Source organism: Lissotriton vulgaris, chromosome 5 (genome assembly GCF_964263255.1).
Source record: "Lissotriton vulgaris chromosome 5, aLisVul1.2, whole genome shotgun sequence".
NCBI classification, from domain to species: domain Eukaryota; kingdom Metazoa; phylum Chordata; class Amphibia; order Caudata; family Salamandridae; genus Lissotriton; species Lissotriton vulgaris.
The window spans coordinates 573690832-573707131 of record NC_141693.1 but is presented as its reverse complement, the minus strand read 5'-3'; the positions used below and the strand labels follow the sequence as shown (position 1 = coordinate 573707131).

At 40.8% G+C, this 16300-nt stretch overlaps 1 protein-coding gene across 3 annotated transcripts in view; it reads right to left on the bottom strand.

The window, feature by feature from the left end:
• The window catches only part of GRID1 (glutamate ionotropic receptor delta type subunit 1), a 2431615-nt gene that overhangs the window by 744486 nt on the left and 1670829 nt on the right, over positions 1-16300 (bottom strand). For all 3 annotated transcript variants that reach the window (XM_086920133.1, XM_086920134.1, XM_086920135.1), the window contains exon 6: positions 3838-4011. In XM_086920133.1, the coding sequence (XP_086776259.1) occupies positions 3838-4011 (174 nt within the window). The remainder of the gene's footprint in view (positions 1-3837; positions 4012-16300) is intronic.

Here is a 16300-nt window from a genome sequence, read left to right as displayed (position 1 = left end):
ACCATGTTAACCCAACTGGGAGATGCTTGCATGTTCTCCACTCTGGACCTGAGGGCTGCATACCATCAGGTGAGGATTGATGAGACGTCTATGGGTTTTACAACCTTCATCACACCCTTTGGCACATTTAAGTTCACTCGCTTACCTTTTGTCTTAATCTCTGCAGCCTCTGTTTTTCAGCGAGTGATGGAGGATGTATTGAAGGGTATTACTGGGGTTAAAATTTATCAGGATGATGTTCTTGTGTTCGGGTCATCACAAAGTGAACATGATCTTAGAGTTAGATCTGTTCTGGAACGTTTCAAGGACAGAGGTTTGACTTTGAGGGAAAACAAGTGCAGTTTTAATTTGACTGAGATTGACTATTTAGGTCATTGTTTGACTCCTGATGGTGTAAAACCAAAGGATAAGTTGGTGAAGACTATACACAGCTTGCCCACGCCAAAGTCTAGAGAAGAGTTGCTTACCTTTTTAGGTATGGCAGAGTATTATAACAAATTTGTGCCTCATTTTATAATAAAACTTCTAACATGAGAGCTTTGTTGAAAAAGGGAGTAAAGTTTTCTTGGTCTCAGGTATGCCAAAAGGAGTATGAACTGGTTAAACAAGATTTAAGTCTAGCTCCGTCTTTACAGAGTTTTGACATTAATAATGATTCAATTTTGGCCACAGATGCTAGTTCCCGTGGTTTAGGAGCTGTCCTCAAGCAAATGAGGGATGGGAAAGAGATTACCATCTTGTTCCTGTCTAGATCCTTAGTTGGCCCAGAGTTATCATATTCTGTAATTGAAAAGGAGTCTCTTTGTATTTATTGGGCCATTAGGAAACTGAAGAAGTTTCTGTGGGGTAATTCATTCGTGGTTAACACGGATCATAAGCCGTTGAAGGAGGTCTTTTATAAAAAAGGATTGGATGCCATTTCTTCTCGTATTTGTAAATGGGTTATCGCTCTCCAAGAATTTGAATTTGATGTGAGGTACTTACCAGGTGTGAATAATAAAGTTGCAGATTGTCTCTCTAGATTGGTTGTGGAGCAGAATGATCAGAACTCTTTATCATCTGATGATTCTTGGGAGATAGATGAGTTCAAGGTGTGTGAGATTGTTGAAGGAATTATCCAAGAGAGTGATTGGAGAGATGCCATGGGTACAGACTCTGAGTTACAGGAAGTTTGTAATTTGTTGAGTAAAGGGTGGCCGCGTCTTAAGAATCTGAGTGACAGTGCCAAGAAGTACTGGAATGTCAAGGATGAGTTATCTTTGAAAGATGGATTGTTGTGGAGAGGCACAAGGCTTATCCCACCTTCTCTGATTAGGGAAAAAATTCTTCTCTTGGCTCACCAAGGACACCAAGGCATATCCAAAACTAAGGAGAGGATACGGTTACATTTCTGGTGGCCAGGTATCTATCTTCTTGTAGAACGAATGATTCGTGATTGTGTTGAATGTAGCTCCTCTGACAAGGTTTGTAAGACAAGGACACAACCAATGGTTATAAGGGATATGCCAGTGCGTTGTTGGCAGGATGTAGCCTTAGACATCCTATGTCCCATTTCTTCTGGGAACTCTCAATGGTATGTGCTAGTCATGATGGATATGTTCTCACGATGGCCGGAGATAAAAATCACCCAAAACATCGAGTCCAAGGATGTAGTAAAATTTTTACGTGATGTTTTTAGTAGGGAGGGGTTTCCTGAAACTATCCTTACTGATAATGGGGTACAGCTAGTATCAAAAGAAATGGAAGATTTCTTAGCTAGTAGAGGTGTTAAACACAAGCGCTGTTCACTTTACCATCCAGAATGTAACGGAATGGTTGAAAGGTTCAACCGCGTACTTAAGGAATCTATTCAGATTTCTAAAGATCAAGGCTCGGATTGGAAAAATAATATGATGGAAAGAGTAATGATCTATAGAATTACACCAAATTCCACCACAGGTGAGATCCCTTTTGTGCTTTTCCGGGCTCGCACTCCAAACACTTCAATATTTCAGACTTGGATGAGAAATTTAGGGGTGGAAACAGGAGGTCTTAACAAGGGCCTAGATTCATTGAAGCAAAAGGTGAAGTCAGAACTGAGAAAGAAGAATTTTGATAGCAGACATGCAGTTGCTCATACCAAGGTGTGTGTTGGAGATCGGGTGAGAATTCGCCTTCCACTTAGATCTTCGGGGCCTAAGTTTTCTTCTCCCTTTTATGTCGCGAAACTGTTTCGTAATGCTGTTAAGCTACATGATGGAAGAATTTGGAATTTGAATCGAATTGCTTCATTTTCAGGTTCTACTGGAAGGTATGTAACAAGCAGCAATGGGATTAATAAGGGGGTTCATGATAAGACTGCTCCTGTCAGGAAAAGAACACGTTTAAGCTGTACTCCTACTGCTCTAAATGATTATATTTTGAAATAGTGTTTTTTTTAGTTTTTTTTGTGTTTTCAGGGGAAGGTGTGTGGTATCCTTCTCTGTGTTATGCATGTGTATCTTACTGATTGTAGAATGTTATTCATAGAATGTCATGATGTAGATATGTTATGGTTCTAATTGAAGTCAGGACTGTGCCAGTTGCTGCCTGCCTGTGTCTCCTGTGGATGAGATCCTTTCTTCCTGATTTAAGAATAAAGAAATCCCTTTTATTCATCCAACTTTTGAGATGTACTTCTTCACAAGGTACAAATGACATGGTCATAACTTTCGTTTTCAGATTCTTTGCCTATCTTTGATTTAGGTATTGTGCCCTTGGACCATTAAAACCTTGTGTTGAGCAGTAACATCAGACTTGATGATTTGGTATGCGAATTGCTTCATGGAGTTCTTTGATTGGTGGCAGGTTTTCACATAAACTGCTGCGAGAACTGAAAACTGTTTCCCCACATTGAACCCTATGCGTTAAGACATTGTGAGGTGTTTTGGGAAAATTAATTAAAGCTTTATATGCAATACATTGAGCCATATCCCGAATTTTACATGCCATTTTAGGAAAGACCTCACCATATGTTAAGGCGGACATAACTTTTACCCGAGCTACTTCTAAAACCAGTCAAGCAAATATACAAACATATTTTCATGTACAAGTGTCAGACCAAATGTTAAAGCCAAAGCTTTAGAAGAAAGAGTGAGACGTCACACCAGAGAACTATAAATAAACATGATGAAGGAATTCCCACTTTAAACACATCTAGCTACTAGAAGCCTTGCTTCTCATGCCTTCCAGCAAAATACACAACTTTAGTTTTCTTTACATTATCACTTGTTGATTTAATTGAAGCCTTGCTTCTCATGCCTTCCAGCAAAATACACAACTTTAGTTTTCTTTACATTATCACTTGTTGATTTAATTGAAGCCTTGCTTCTCATGCCTTCCAGCAAAATACACAACTTTAGTTTTCTTTACATTGTCACTTGTTGATTTAATTGTAGTTTGATAATTTGGTGAGCCTTTTATGTAAACCCATAATGGCTAGCTTACTGTATAATCAACATACTGTAGCAGTGGGTTGTGCGAGTCTCATTGTGTGCAAAAAGGACTGGACATCACTCAACGCTGACCCCAGGTTCTCACATGTAAAGTCTAAAATGTATGGTAAGAAGGCATGTTCTACCCTACAAAACCTAAGAACAAAATAGAGTTTATAATAGGGAGGGTTTCCGAAGCTAAGAAACCTTTCCCAGAGCTACACAATGTAGTCAATTCAGATAAACAAGGTTACGTTTCAGGGTCCTTGTTTCCTGGACATTAGTTAACTAGTCTGACACATATCCTACATTAACTTACATTCAGCTTTAGACCACTATTACGTGGCTGATGATCAGCCATTTGAGGATGTCTTGTTAAACTAACCTGTAACATTTGCAAATAACCTTCTTGTGGATCACATAGTAGTGAAGAAATTCGATGGTTATTCCTCATGCATCTCAAGCTGTTGTCTCTCGTTGAAGGGAAAATCTGTCGTATTACTGTCATCCTCCCAAGAGCACTGTGCACCAGTTCCACTATTTCCGCATCACTGATCTCCTATAGGAGAAAAGAGAAAATTGCCATTTAGCATTCCTTCATATGCATAATGTGTTTGCTTAATTCAGCTAACTTGATAACAAACATGATTTCCAAAAAGACCCAAGAGGAAAATAAAGATAAGTCACAAAATTGCAGCTTCTATAGGATGATAAATTCGACGACATGATGCACACTTGCACCTGAGTGAAGGGATAATTAGCGTTTTACAGGGCAATGCTATATCAGATAGTTTAATAATGTATGGGTATCCTGTAGCATGTCACAGTAATACATAGGAACATTGTACATTGAACGCTGTAAATCACTTCAAGGCCATAGCAGTGTGTGAAGAAAGCCTTCTAATCTAAAATGTCAATGTTTCTCATTCTGTTAATTTCGGTTACATTTTGAAAATTTTGGCCTCAATTGGCAATATTTTCTAATAGCAAATATCATTATAAATCATAAGAGAGAGCTATAACAAATAATATTTTGATTCCTCATGGGTTTATTTGACTAACAATAATCATCTGACATTACACATAAATATATCAGTGTACTAGGACAAATACAGTAGAGAAGAAAGGGCACACCGAGTCAGCTGACCCAGGTGCCTGACTATGTGTGTGAAATTGGATCAGCAATTGGGGTGAATATCAAACCCAGTGGGGAAGCAAGGTGGGAGCAGAAGGGGCCCCCGCTCTTACCTGTGGCTGTCACAGGGCAACCGCAGCAGGAATCTCCAGAGCTCCTGCTCTTTCATACGGCCCACGCGGGGCAGCAAAAGCAGGGGCCGCCATGAGTGGCTGAAGGTCCAGCTGCGCCACTGGTCTAACCACCTCAGGGGATAATCACATCCCTTGTCAGGGTGAACTATTAAAGTCACTAAATTAACCTGAGATCAACCCATTGGTAGCAATGGCACAGAACAGAAAGGGTTACTTAGAACAAGGTGCAAGGTGTAAAGTATTTATCCAGTGCGATACAGTAATATAGATGAATAGCAAAACAATAAAAATACCAAACGAATTTAGAAAGATAAAGTAAAATATAATAAACAAAATGAAACAAAAAAGACAAACATCCAATAAGGTGAACCAGATACATGATTAAAAAAAATTTAAGTAGCAGTAGTGCCAAGTAGCCTGAAGTGCCAATGATTGTCTATGACCATGGTAGTCCTGAACGTAGGCATAATTTGATGTTTATGTTGACTGTGATAAAGCATGCCTTCGATACGCCAACCAAGTTCATCTCAATGAAAAATAAAGATATTTACTATTGACTTTGGTCCGTTAAGTTCCAATCCACCACAAGTTTAATCTTCTAAAGCTGACAGGACATCAGGGGAGGTGCTTAGAAACCCACGTGTCAGACAGAGGTTAATAACAGGGTCCAGTCCAGGTTCAGTTGCCTCTGGTCAGCTGGGACTTTGCAGGAATTGCCTCATGTAGCTTACTGTTTCCCTGTAGCCACACAGGGAATCACCAGACTGACCCTTGAAGTCCACTTCTTTATCCTGGGTAGAAGAAGGAGCAGGTCCAGTCCCTCAGGGTTCCTCTTAGATCACAGACAGCAAGTCTAGTCCTTTTCTATTCTTCCTCACGTCCAAGAGTGTTATGAAGTGAAGGCACGGAGATGCCACATTTATGTCTGGCATGAGCTAGTGGATGGGAAATCACTCCTAGGAATGCCCTAAATCAGGGCTCTCCAAACCGGTCCTGGAGGGCCGGATCCATGCCAGATCTTTTGGATATCCCTATTGAGATACATGTAGTAATTTTAAAAATCTGGTATGGATCCGGCCCTCCAGGACCGGTTTGGAGACCCCTTCCCTAAATAATGGGTTAAATGTTTCTGGGGCCAAACCTACCCACTTTGGGCATTTTCAAGATGGCGAAAGTCTTCACCCACACTAAACCTCAGCTTTGATGACAGAGAGTAGAATTGGAGAATATCCAATTTCCATTGATCTGTTCCTGGTAAATATGAAGAAGTGGTGCCCAAAGCAGATGGATATTAATTTGAAAAGTAAAGTTTCATCTCAATATGCATGTTTCAAGAGAATGTCCCTAAGTTAAAAGTGAAAACGCAGTAATGTATTCAGGATAAAAAAGGCAATCAACCTATCCACTAATTGACTGAATATTGTGACAATTTTATTTTTGTGTACTTCTCATTTCCGAGTTGTCTGACACCAATGGAACATTTGCAATAGCGACAGAAAGCATGAAGATACAATGATGCAGCCTCTACTTATTTCAACATTTCTAATTTAAAAAATGGCCTCCATCCAATTGGCACCAGCTCTAAACCATGGAGAGCTTCAAATTTGCCTAATCCTTGTCTCTTTTCTCTCATGTAGACTTTGTTCTATTATAGCTTATAGCCCACTACCAAGGGCTAGATCGGTTGTTAAAGGCCCTGAACCCGAGTTCTAGTTTGGGCCTATAACTAGGGAGAGGGCCTTCAACAAGCAGTATAGAGAGAAACAGAAAGTTGAACATTGGAATGCTGGAGCAGAAGGTTTAAACCAGCAATTAATACCCTTAAGCCAAATAACACTCCTTAGCACACATATATCAATGATTGGAGTTTCACAAGTACGCAATATATGTAGTCAGTACAGACATAAATAATATGTACAATTTTCTTTTCTTTCTTCTTAGATGTTCTGTTTAATTTACGCAGATCTTTCAAATTGCTCCCAACAGCCAACACGTGTTTCTTTGAAACCGGAAGGTCATCCCGTGACTTTCTCAAGGCTATTTCTTCAGTGTAAAACATTAAAATTTTTGGTGTCTGTACTAACTTCAAATATTGCGTACTTGTGGAACTCCAATAATTGATATACGTTAGCTAAGGAGTGTTATTTGTTCTTGCGGACTGAGGCCTGTCCTGTTTGGCGGTTCTCCTCACCTTTTAGCACCGTTACAAAATCTGCTCATTTCGATATCATTTGTGATTCTTCTATGTGGCGCTGTTATACCTAAACTCAATACCACTGTCCGGGGTTTTTTAGATTAATACCCTTAAGCCACTCATTGCCTTCAGTGGAGCTTCCAACATCCCAATTTTCTAATACATGTGAATGTTTGTGGAATGTCACACAATAATTGCACACTGTGTCACTGGAAGCAAACTTTACCTGGATAATGAGCCCTAAGAAGGGGGAAATCAGTCGTAGGTTGCTTATGTTCTAGTTCAGGAAGACCTGGCATGGCAAACTAAGGTTGTCTAATGTTCAAAATAACGATGTACTGTGATGAGGCCACAAGTAATTATCAGAGGCTGAGATTAATTAAAGCATCTAGGCAGCACTTTTATTGCATACTTTTTGAGGTGTTATCCTTAGTAGGATGGGTATGGCCAGACCTAGGTCTGGTGCACACTGTGTCACTGGAACCAAACTACACCTGGCTGATGAGCCCCAGCTAGGGCAACACTGTCTGGGGTTGCTTGGGTTTCTTTTCAGGGAGGATATGGCCTTACAGCGTGGGCTGGGCTGTTCCCATTGAAAGAGCTTGAGCACTGGTTTCCATTTGTCTGGGTACAAACTGACATGGCCTGGTTAGCAGAATAACGATGGATCGTATGCGGCCCCTAGTAATTATCAGTGGGTGAGATTATTTCAATCATTCTCTCCATCACTTTTTGTACATGCAGTTGCTTGTCACATTAAGCCCTCCAGTGCGCACTGCAGTAACAGATGAGACAATAATCTAATGCACTTGAGGAATGTTACCTACCTTGAGATGATAAAAAGGTAAAATGAGAGGATATGATCAAACTTTCTTACTTTGGGGTCTATTCAAAAGAGTATTTTGGAATGCCTAAAGTATTGCTTAAAATCAGTGGTGTAACACAGGCCCCCTGATGCAGGGGACCTCCAAGATCCAGGGCCCCCCTCAGTACAGTACCCTGACCTGAGAACTCCTGATTAAGTCCAGAGGTGGGCCCCTCCATGTACCATGCACAGGGGCCCTCTCAAGTTTCATTGTGCCACTGCCAAACATCTTCAAGTACTTCTTTGGCAAATTTCCCTTTGAATGATTATATAGTTCTGTTACCAGGGCTGGACTGGGAACACAAACCAGCCCTGGTAATTCCGTTGAACTGGCCCCTGGGTGGGTGTTAGTGAGAAACGCTGCTGCTGCTTTTGTTACAGTGGGTCGATATTGCAATGCTGCTTCAAAACAGGCCCCCAGTACCAAGAACGGCCCCACCCCTCTAAAACAGGCCCCCACCCTTCTGGCCGACCGGGAAAACGGCCGGGGCCCACTACGGCCAGTCCTGCCCTGGCTGTTAGACAATTGTGATTTCCTACTTTGATAAAGAAGAGACCCCGCCCCGATATTTTTAATCGGTGCATTAACCGGTAAAATAAACTAAGTCTCTCCACAGTAATCGGTTATTACAGAATTGTTGATGGGGCAAGGAAATGCTAAGAAATAATTGAATCCACTCTTTTAACATGTACACGAATGATCCAAAATCTACCTGCCAAGAAAACCTGGAGAACTGCTACCAAATTAGAGTTTCTGATAGGTAGGAAGCAGACACGTTCGTCTGCTTGGCAATTCCTAACAGATTGGCAGTACTTCTAAACCATTTGAATAGTAATCATGCATTATAGAAACAGAGTCAATTGCACAGCTCACATCACAAAGGGAAACGGTGATGCATTGTTCTGAGTCTATAGAAGCTCGTGCACCCAGGAATCCAAAAAATAAAAAGAAAATTGCCAGATTGAAACTGATGCATGATTGTCACATCTTTCTTTAGCAGGTGCGGTCACCCACTGAGCTGCTCTGCAAGGCCACTGCTGAAGTTTAAAGAGAGGCAGTTTTGCAAGCAATCAATGAATGCCGTGAAAAAGAAAGTATCCATATGTGTTCGTGTAATATCTACCGGGAGCATTTGCGACACACACACGTTGAATAAGTAATGACCAAAGCAGACAAAAAAAGCCATAGAATGATCATAACACCTACTATATGGAGAAGGCACCCCTTCCAACTACTAATCCAGAACAGGAGGCTGTATGCACGCGGCATCAAGTCGCCGACAACTCAAAGAGCCGATAGAAGAAAGTGCATTGTTTTCAATAAATCTACTCAGCAAGACGTATTTACATCAGGCAACAGCATCGTTGCCCACCAAGGTGCCTAAACTGGAAGGCTGGCACACAAGACTTTAGAAGGGAAGGTGTGACAATTGGACAAACTTGGAGGAAGATCTAAAATACCTTTATTTCAACACAGGATGTTGTTTAGCGAGCCGTGGACTTACCCTCTTTGAGCATGGTTCGTGATCAGGAAGGGTGATGGACTAGTAATGAATCTGAGCTATAATCTAACATGTATGGAAAAAAAATGGTGATGCTGTCACTTAGCAACACACATCAGCACCTTCCAGTCAATTGTGAATAACAAAAGAGTAGATAGAGTATATTTTTTGGTCTGTGGTAGGACCCCATGGAGTGTATTACATAGAAAATCAACGGTAGTGCAAAGGACATTTGCTACTGCTTTTAGTTTCCCCAGGGTCACTTCCACATTACAGAATGGCCACAGATTCTTGTACGGCCGTTTCTGGTTTACCAATCACGCAGGTGCATTTTTAGTACCCACACTTTTTCATATGGTGTCCATGGGGTACCGTGCTATGTAAATTAGGGCCTGTCTTTGCCCTTGCACCTGTGCTGTATTGACGGTGTCGTAGTAAGGGAAAACATGTGTCAAGGGACTTACTAATTGTAAGCCACCAATTATTGGCCACACAGTTAGTACAGTCTGCAAGGGTGCGTTTTGGGAGGTGGTTCTGGCGTGCATGAACTCCCCCTGGAGGTGGGCACCGTTTTACAGTTCATTCGCCAGCAGGAAGCCTCCTTGCCCACTCTAAAAAATATGATTGTAGGTTGGTCCTGGAACAAGGAGTGGCAGTTTGAAACCACAGCTCTTTCTTTCAATGACTTACTCTACCAAATGCACCTGCAAAATCAGGAATTCATGCCCATGCTTATTTGTTATCAGTCAAAATAGCTTTCTTTCGATAATACATATCTTAAAAGCTGCAAATTTCACATGATTTTATATAAATAGAATAAAATACAAGGTATTATAAGACAGGGTACCATATTCAATGATCTCAAAAATTCCTTTAAAAATAAATAAATAGAAATAGCTATACAGTATAAAAACCGTACAACATTTAAAAACAGCAAGCAGATCATATCAGCGCAGGTTAAAAATTGTCATTCAAATTTCTTGATCTAATTATCCACGCCCATCTGAAGAATGTTGCCAATCCACAAACATAAAGTTCCTGTGCATCAGTCCTCAGGATGCGCAAGGCAGCATGATGGCTACGAGTGCCCAGATGGTTACAAATTGGTCTTAGCCTTCGTTCTCTCGGTACTTTGTAAGCTGGGCATACAAACATGATATGTGGAATTGTCTCGAGAATAGCCTCACAGCTTGGGCAGGAAGCCGGTGTCTGATAAGAAGGCCTCCATTTCGCAGTTTTTTCTCGTGTGGGCAGTGAGTCTACCCTGAACTGAAAGTACAGAGCCCTATTGTAAGGTTTCTGTATAATGTCTATATAGGGTTCCAGGCAGGAGTAGTGCTTGTGCTGCATAAACTCCTCTGTCACTCTGCCAACTTTAGGATTAAGGAGGTCATTCTTACTAACCCACAACCAATACGCCTTCTTTAGTTCTGCCTTCGGCGGGGAGGTTCTATTTTCCCATGCCTCCCTAAGATCAAGATCAAACAAAAGTTTTTTAACATCTTTTAGCCAGGCGATCCTGTGCCACCAGTGCAGATCCATTATCTCACTCAGCACTGCTGCATATTTTGATAGTTCTGGTGTCCGCCACAGTCTGGCCCACAGCAAAAGGGGGCGGAGTCTGGCAATGTATCTAAATGGGTGGCGACCTAGATCGTGCAATAGGGGCTTGGAGGGAGTTCTTTGAGGAAGCATCATCAGATCTTTCAGAAATTTATTTTCTGATCTGGTAATTTCTTCTACTTTAGTAAGGCCCCACAGTTCAGCACCATAGAGGGCCGAGCTAACTGCTCTGGCTGCATATATCGTAAGAGTGGGGGCAATTGGTCTGGTCGATGAAGAACAGTGTTCTTTCAATATTGCCCCCACAACCCTTTTGTGGTTCAAGAGCATTTTTTGAGTGTGGGACCTCCAGTGCATTGAATCAGGTTTCCGTAAGGAAGGCAATGTTGATTTCTTTGGCAAGTCATGTCTCTGCTATATCTATGGAATGTTTTGCTACAGATCTGCAGTTTATGAGCATAAAGGTTAAGGAACAAGTGTTATTTTTAACAGCATGCAGTGTATGGTTGGTGGTCTATTGAACAGGAGGTCTAGAGGTTCTGCTGTGTCGGGGGATTCTTTTTGTGCCAATGATTACTGGGATTTTGGATGCAGGCTTGGTGTGTATGACTCGCTGGGTCATTCCACTTATATTGAGGATAAAGAGTTGAGTGCTCTCTAGGGTATGTAGGACAGGCATCTTGTGGGGATAGAGGTTCGACGAGTGAGACTACAGACTGTTGCAGAACATTTTTTAGGAGCCAAATTCTCAATTCTCAGGCCAGGGGTGAGTGTTAACATGGCCGGGATCACAAGGTCATTTTTACAAGGTTTTGACTTTCTTTTTACAACTATGCTACCTTATTTATGAGGCAATTTCCCGATATTTTGATAAATCAATGTGTTGTTTTTCAATCGTCATTTACAAAACAAATATTAAGATAGGTATGTTTTTATAGTTCAACAGATCGAGGACAACAAGTAGATTTTCTAAATCATGACTGTAATGTTTGATACATCTGATGTCACAAACTACAAGAAGGTAATGCAACATATTTGTCTGTTGAAAGAAAAACAGAATATATCCCATGTATCACTCACTCTGAGTCAAGATTCACTGATCAGTTCGAGCGTTTCAGGATCGTTCTGTAATGCTCTTGACTAAATACTCAAAATGACCATTGCTCAATGTTTCTGAAAGTGAAATTGTCATAAAGCAGTAACTCAATCTTTTTACACTTTCATTTGCTGTCTACTCCCACATCCAAGCAATAGGTAAAATCTTTGGAATAAAATTCCACATCTATCTTTCATGTAACAAAGAGATTAACACTATGGTAAAATAAACTATCTTCCACATCTCTATAGTTAATTAAGAAACTACTGTTTCTCAAAATTCTGATGATTTCTCAACAAACTCATCAGTACCCCACCACAGACTAAAATCACCAGATCACACACAACCTGCTCTCCAACCATCGGGAAAAGGTAGAATTCGTCATTAACCTGTTTGGGTCTGCTATGTATATGGAGGCCTTTTTAGAAATGTTAGTCTCCTATGGAGTTTTGGGGTGCTTAAGAACACTCTTGGGCCTATTGAAGAAAAGGTAAAGAAGGGAGTGGCAGGGAAAGAGGGTGTGGGTGGAAGACATGGATAAAAATAAGAACTAAGAATAAGACCAATGAGAAATAAAAAGAAATAAGAATAAAAGAAATAAGAAGATTCATGAAGCAACAATAAAAAAGATGCAAAGTAAAAAAGATAAGAAAAAAACTGGAAGAACAAAATGATTTAGAATAAGAACATTCAAAGCAGAAGGACAAACAGAAGGAAGAGGAGCCAGAGAACAATGATGATAGCATCTGAACTTTTATTATGGGATCAATTACATCCATCATGTTATTTTTCTATTTGCTTTACAACCTTTGCCCACACAAGTCCTTCTTAAACCTTTATAACACTGCTAGCAAGCTGGAGGTGGGCATACAAATGTGTCATTGCATCCTACTCTTGGGTCTATAGACTACAATTACCAGATTCACTCTGTCAGAAATGTAACCCTTTCAAAGTAAACATGGGTAGTTCCAGTGGGCCAAAGATCCAGTTACAAAATTGTGCTTAGTTGTTCATTTCAAAGCATTTATTCCCATAATAAAGACTAAAAAAAGTATTTCTCCCATTTCTATCAGTTTCTTTCTCTCTGCGAATTTGGCTCTAATTATTGCACACTCTAATTTCTTTATCCTTTACATATGTATCTCTTTGTCTCTCTTGCTGTATCTCCAACCAACCCTGTCTCTCTCACTGTCTCCCTCACCATTGTTTGTCTTTCTGCCTTGTTCTTGCTCTGTCTTTTTCATTCTTAACAAGTATACCCAATTACACCAATTCTTCTGAATCAATGAGTCATTTATAAGTGACATGAATAATAAGCAGTGGCAAAACAAGTAGATCTCGCTTGTAAGGCTTATTGGCTTGTCACTGTTTTTGCCATCACATTGTAGTACCAACAAAAATGGTATTTGCTGAAAATGTACAGCATGAACAACATAAAATGACGAAATAGCACAATGAGATGTGCATGCACACAACTTCTTCATGACAATATGGCGGATTAGAATGGCATGGTGATATTTGCATGTGCATTTGTCACTAATCATGCCTTTGCATACGTCATGATGCAGCTGTAATTTATTTTATTTAACATTCCAACATGACAGACATCACTTGGAGAAATAAGTAAAAAATACTGAATGTAAAAATATTCAAAAGTGCATTTCACAAACTGATAGGCCTGGCAGCAAATGGCTGCACCAGGAATTCCAAAAATTGTAAACAAAAAAAATGTAAGAACTGCAAATGGGAGGGAAGGGTTGCTAGAGAAAAGAGGATGGAGGAAGTAGGTTGGGACAAGTCAATCGGCAGATAAATGTTTAGTGGGCCAGGGAGCAAAGGAGGAGTCTAGGATGGGAGGGGAGGAAAAAAGGAGCCTTAAGCTGGGAGGTCAAGAATAAAAGAATTAACAAAAAGCAATAACGTCAGGGTTGGGGGAAAATAGCAAAGGTGGGGGTGAGTAAGCAATACAGAGTGCACAGGGCAGGGGCTATGCAAAACACATTGTTAGACATGACATTCTTAGGGATGTCTTTCCCAAACTTTTTGCCTGCTTATCTCCGCTAACCAGTGCTAAAGTGCATGTGCTTCTGCCCTAAACATGGTTTCATTGTCTTATCCACAATTGGTATATTTAATTCATCTGTAAGTCCCTAGTAGAGTGCACTACCTGTACCCAGGGCCTGTAAATTAAATAGTACCGGTGGACCTGCAGCACTGATTGTGCCACCCACACAATTAGTCCTCTAAACATGCCTCAGGCCTGCCATGGCAGAGCCTCTGTCTGCAGTTTATACTGCCATGTCGACTTTGCTTTTAAAACCCCTTGCCAAGTCTTAAACTCTCTTTTTATGAGATACAAGTCACCCCTAAGGTAGGCCCTAGGTAGTCCATAGAACAGGGTGCTATGTAAATAAAAGATAGGATATACACTTTTATGTTTTACATGTACTGGTAGTGAAAAACACCTACAGTCGTTTTTCACTACTGTGAGGCCTACCCCTCTCATAGGTTAACATTGATAATTCCTTATTACACTTTTAAGCTGTAATTCTTAATTGAGAAGGAGTAGCTATGCCATGTTTAATATCATTGGAATGAGAATGATAAATTCTCTTTGCTGGCAAAGTTGGATTTAACAGCACTATTTTAGAAATGCCACTTGTAGAAAGATATTTTTTGTGCAACAGTACAACCCAATCTTCCCCCATGGAACTGGGTAATACAATCTACAAATAGAGTGTTCCTGGAGGAATTATTTATACTCACATCAACAATAAATAGGTCAGTACAACGATCCAGCTGTGAAAAACACTCCCAAATTCCATAAGCGGCATGGTGTTGTAAACACAGATTTTTTTATAAGAAATTAAATAAGTTACAGTACTTATGTTAAAAGAAATGCAGTAGAAGATAAGAAAGTACAAAAGATATTTCAATAACACTGGTGCCTCCCACATGATGCCTACAAACTTCCCAATATACATCCAACCCCAGGATCTGGGGAAGTGCAAAGTCCTCTTAACTATGTAGGTTTATAAATCCACTGTCCCATGTAGTTGATCCTTTCATTTCAATTATTGAGATGGACTGATGTACAAAATGATGTAATAAATGATGCTAAAGATGCCAAACTGTCGATGTTTTAGTCTGGTGGAGGGGCGTCGCCCCACTGCTCTCCGAGTAGTTCAAAAAGGAAAAATAAAATGATAACAATGCAGCCTTATTATCATTTTATTTTTCCTACTGCAGTGGCTCAGCTATATGCGGCCTGAGCGGGCTCTGTGACGCCAGAGCACTGCAGGGAGAGGAGTGGTGGGCATTTTGTAAGTGCGTATGTAGCTTTGTCCGGCCATCTCGGGACAGTGAAAGCATCATGCACACTTTGCATGTTATCCAGCATTCTCCAGCTTTGTGATTGGATGTGGGGATCCTGGGAGCCTACATGTTCCCTTCTGCCAGACTTGAGGCAGAGCATAGAAAAGAGGCAGTGGCCAGCTGACCGTAGTGAGGTAAGTGTATTTTTTAAATTATTTTTTTTATCTTTTTCATCACCCCTGTCCCACCAATCCTATCCGGTAGCACCCCCTACTGCTCACGTGGCCAAAAACATCTGCAAGACCATCATCAGGACTCAGTGAAGCAAGGAACAAAACCTACAGATATTTGCACATGGGTCAAATAATTACCATATCCAAGTGGGTAACTCAATTAGTGCACCACAGTTAAAGTGCCCATGCATCCTCCATTTGTGCATACCTGTCTGTTTTTTTGAACAATGGCATTTCTCTGCTCTTAAAACTCTGTTTGCCTGCAGACTGTCTAAATACATGTCTGTGGTGGGTGACAGCTGGACTTTGAGCATTCCCTCTAAACAGCCGCACACGAAAGTAAGGTTAGATATGACTGAGTGGCCATCTAAATCCTGACAGGTCATCCTGGGAAGGAAGAGAGGGAGGAGGTGACTTACACATCAATGGGAAGTGTTCTGTCTTACACAAATGGTTGAAAGGAGGATCTCTGTGCACTTCAAAGCCCCTCTTTTAAAGTTGCCTCCACTTCAAAGCCACAAATGGGTGTACGTATTGGGTCTCTGACCCCACCTAATCAGACACTTCAGGACCTGTAAAGAAACTCTTTAAGGAAGAAGAGCTGCTGTGCTGCTACAAAGACTGCCATTCCTCTGGACTGCTGCTCTAGAAGAAATGCTTTTCTGCTGTGCTGCCCTGCTACTTGCTTCCTTCTGCTCCTGCTGAGGAAGAACTGGACTCTTGCTTCAGCCCAAAGTGATCTCTAAGATCATGCTGGCTTGCCTCCTCTTTTGAGACTCAGGGATATCACATTCTCACCTACTGCTCTTGT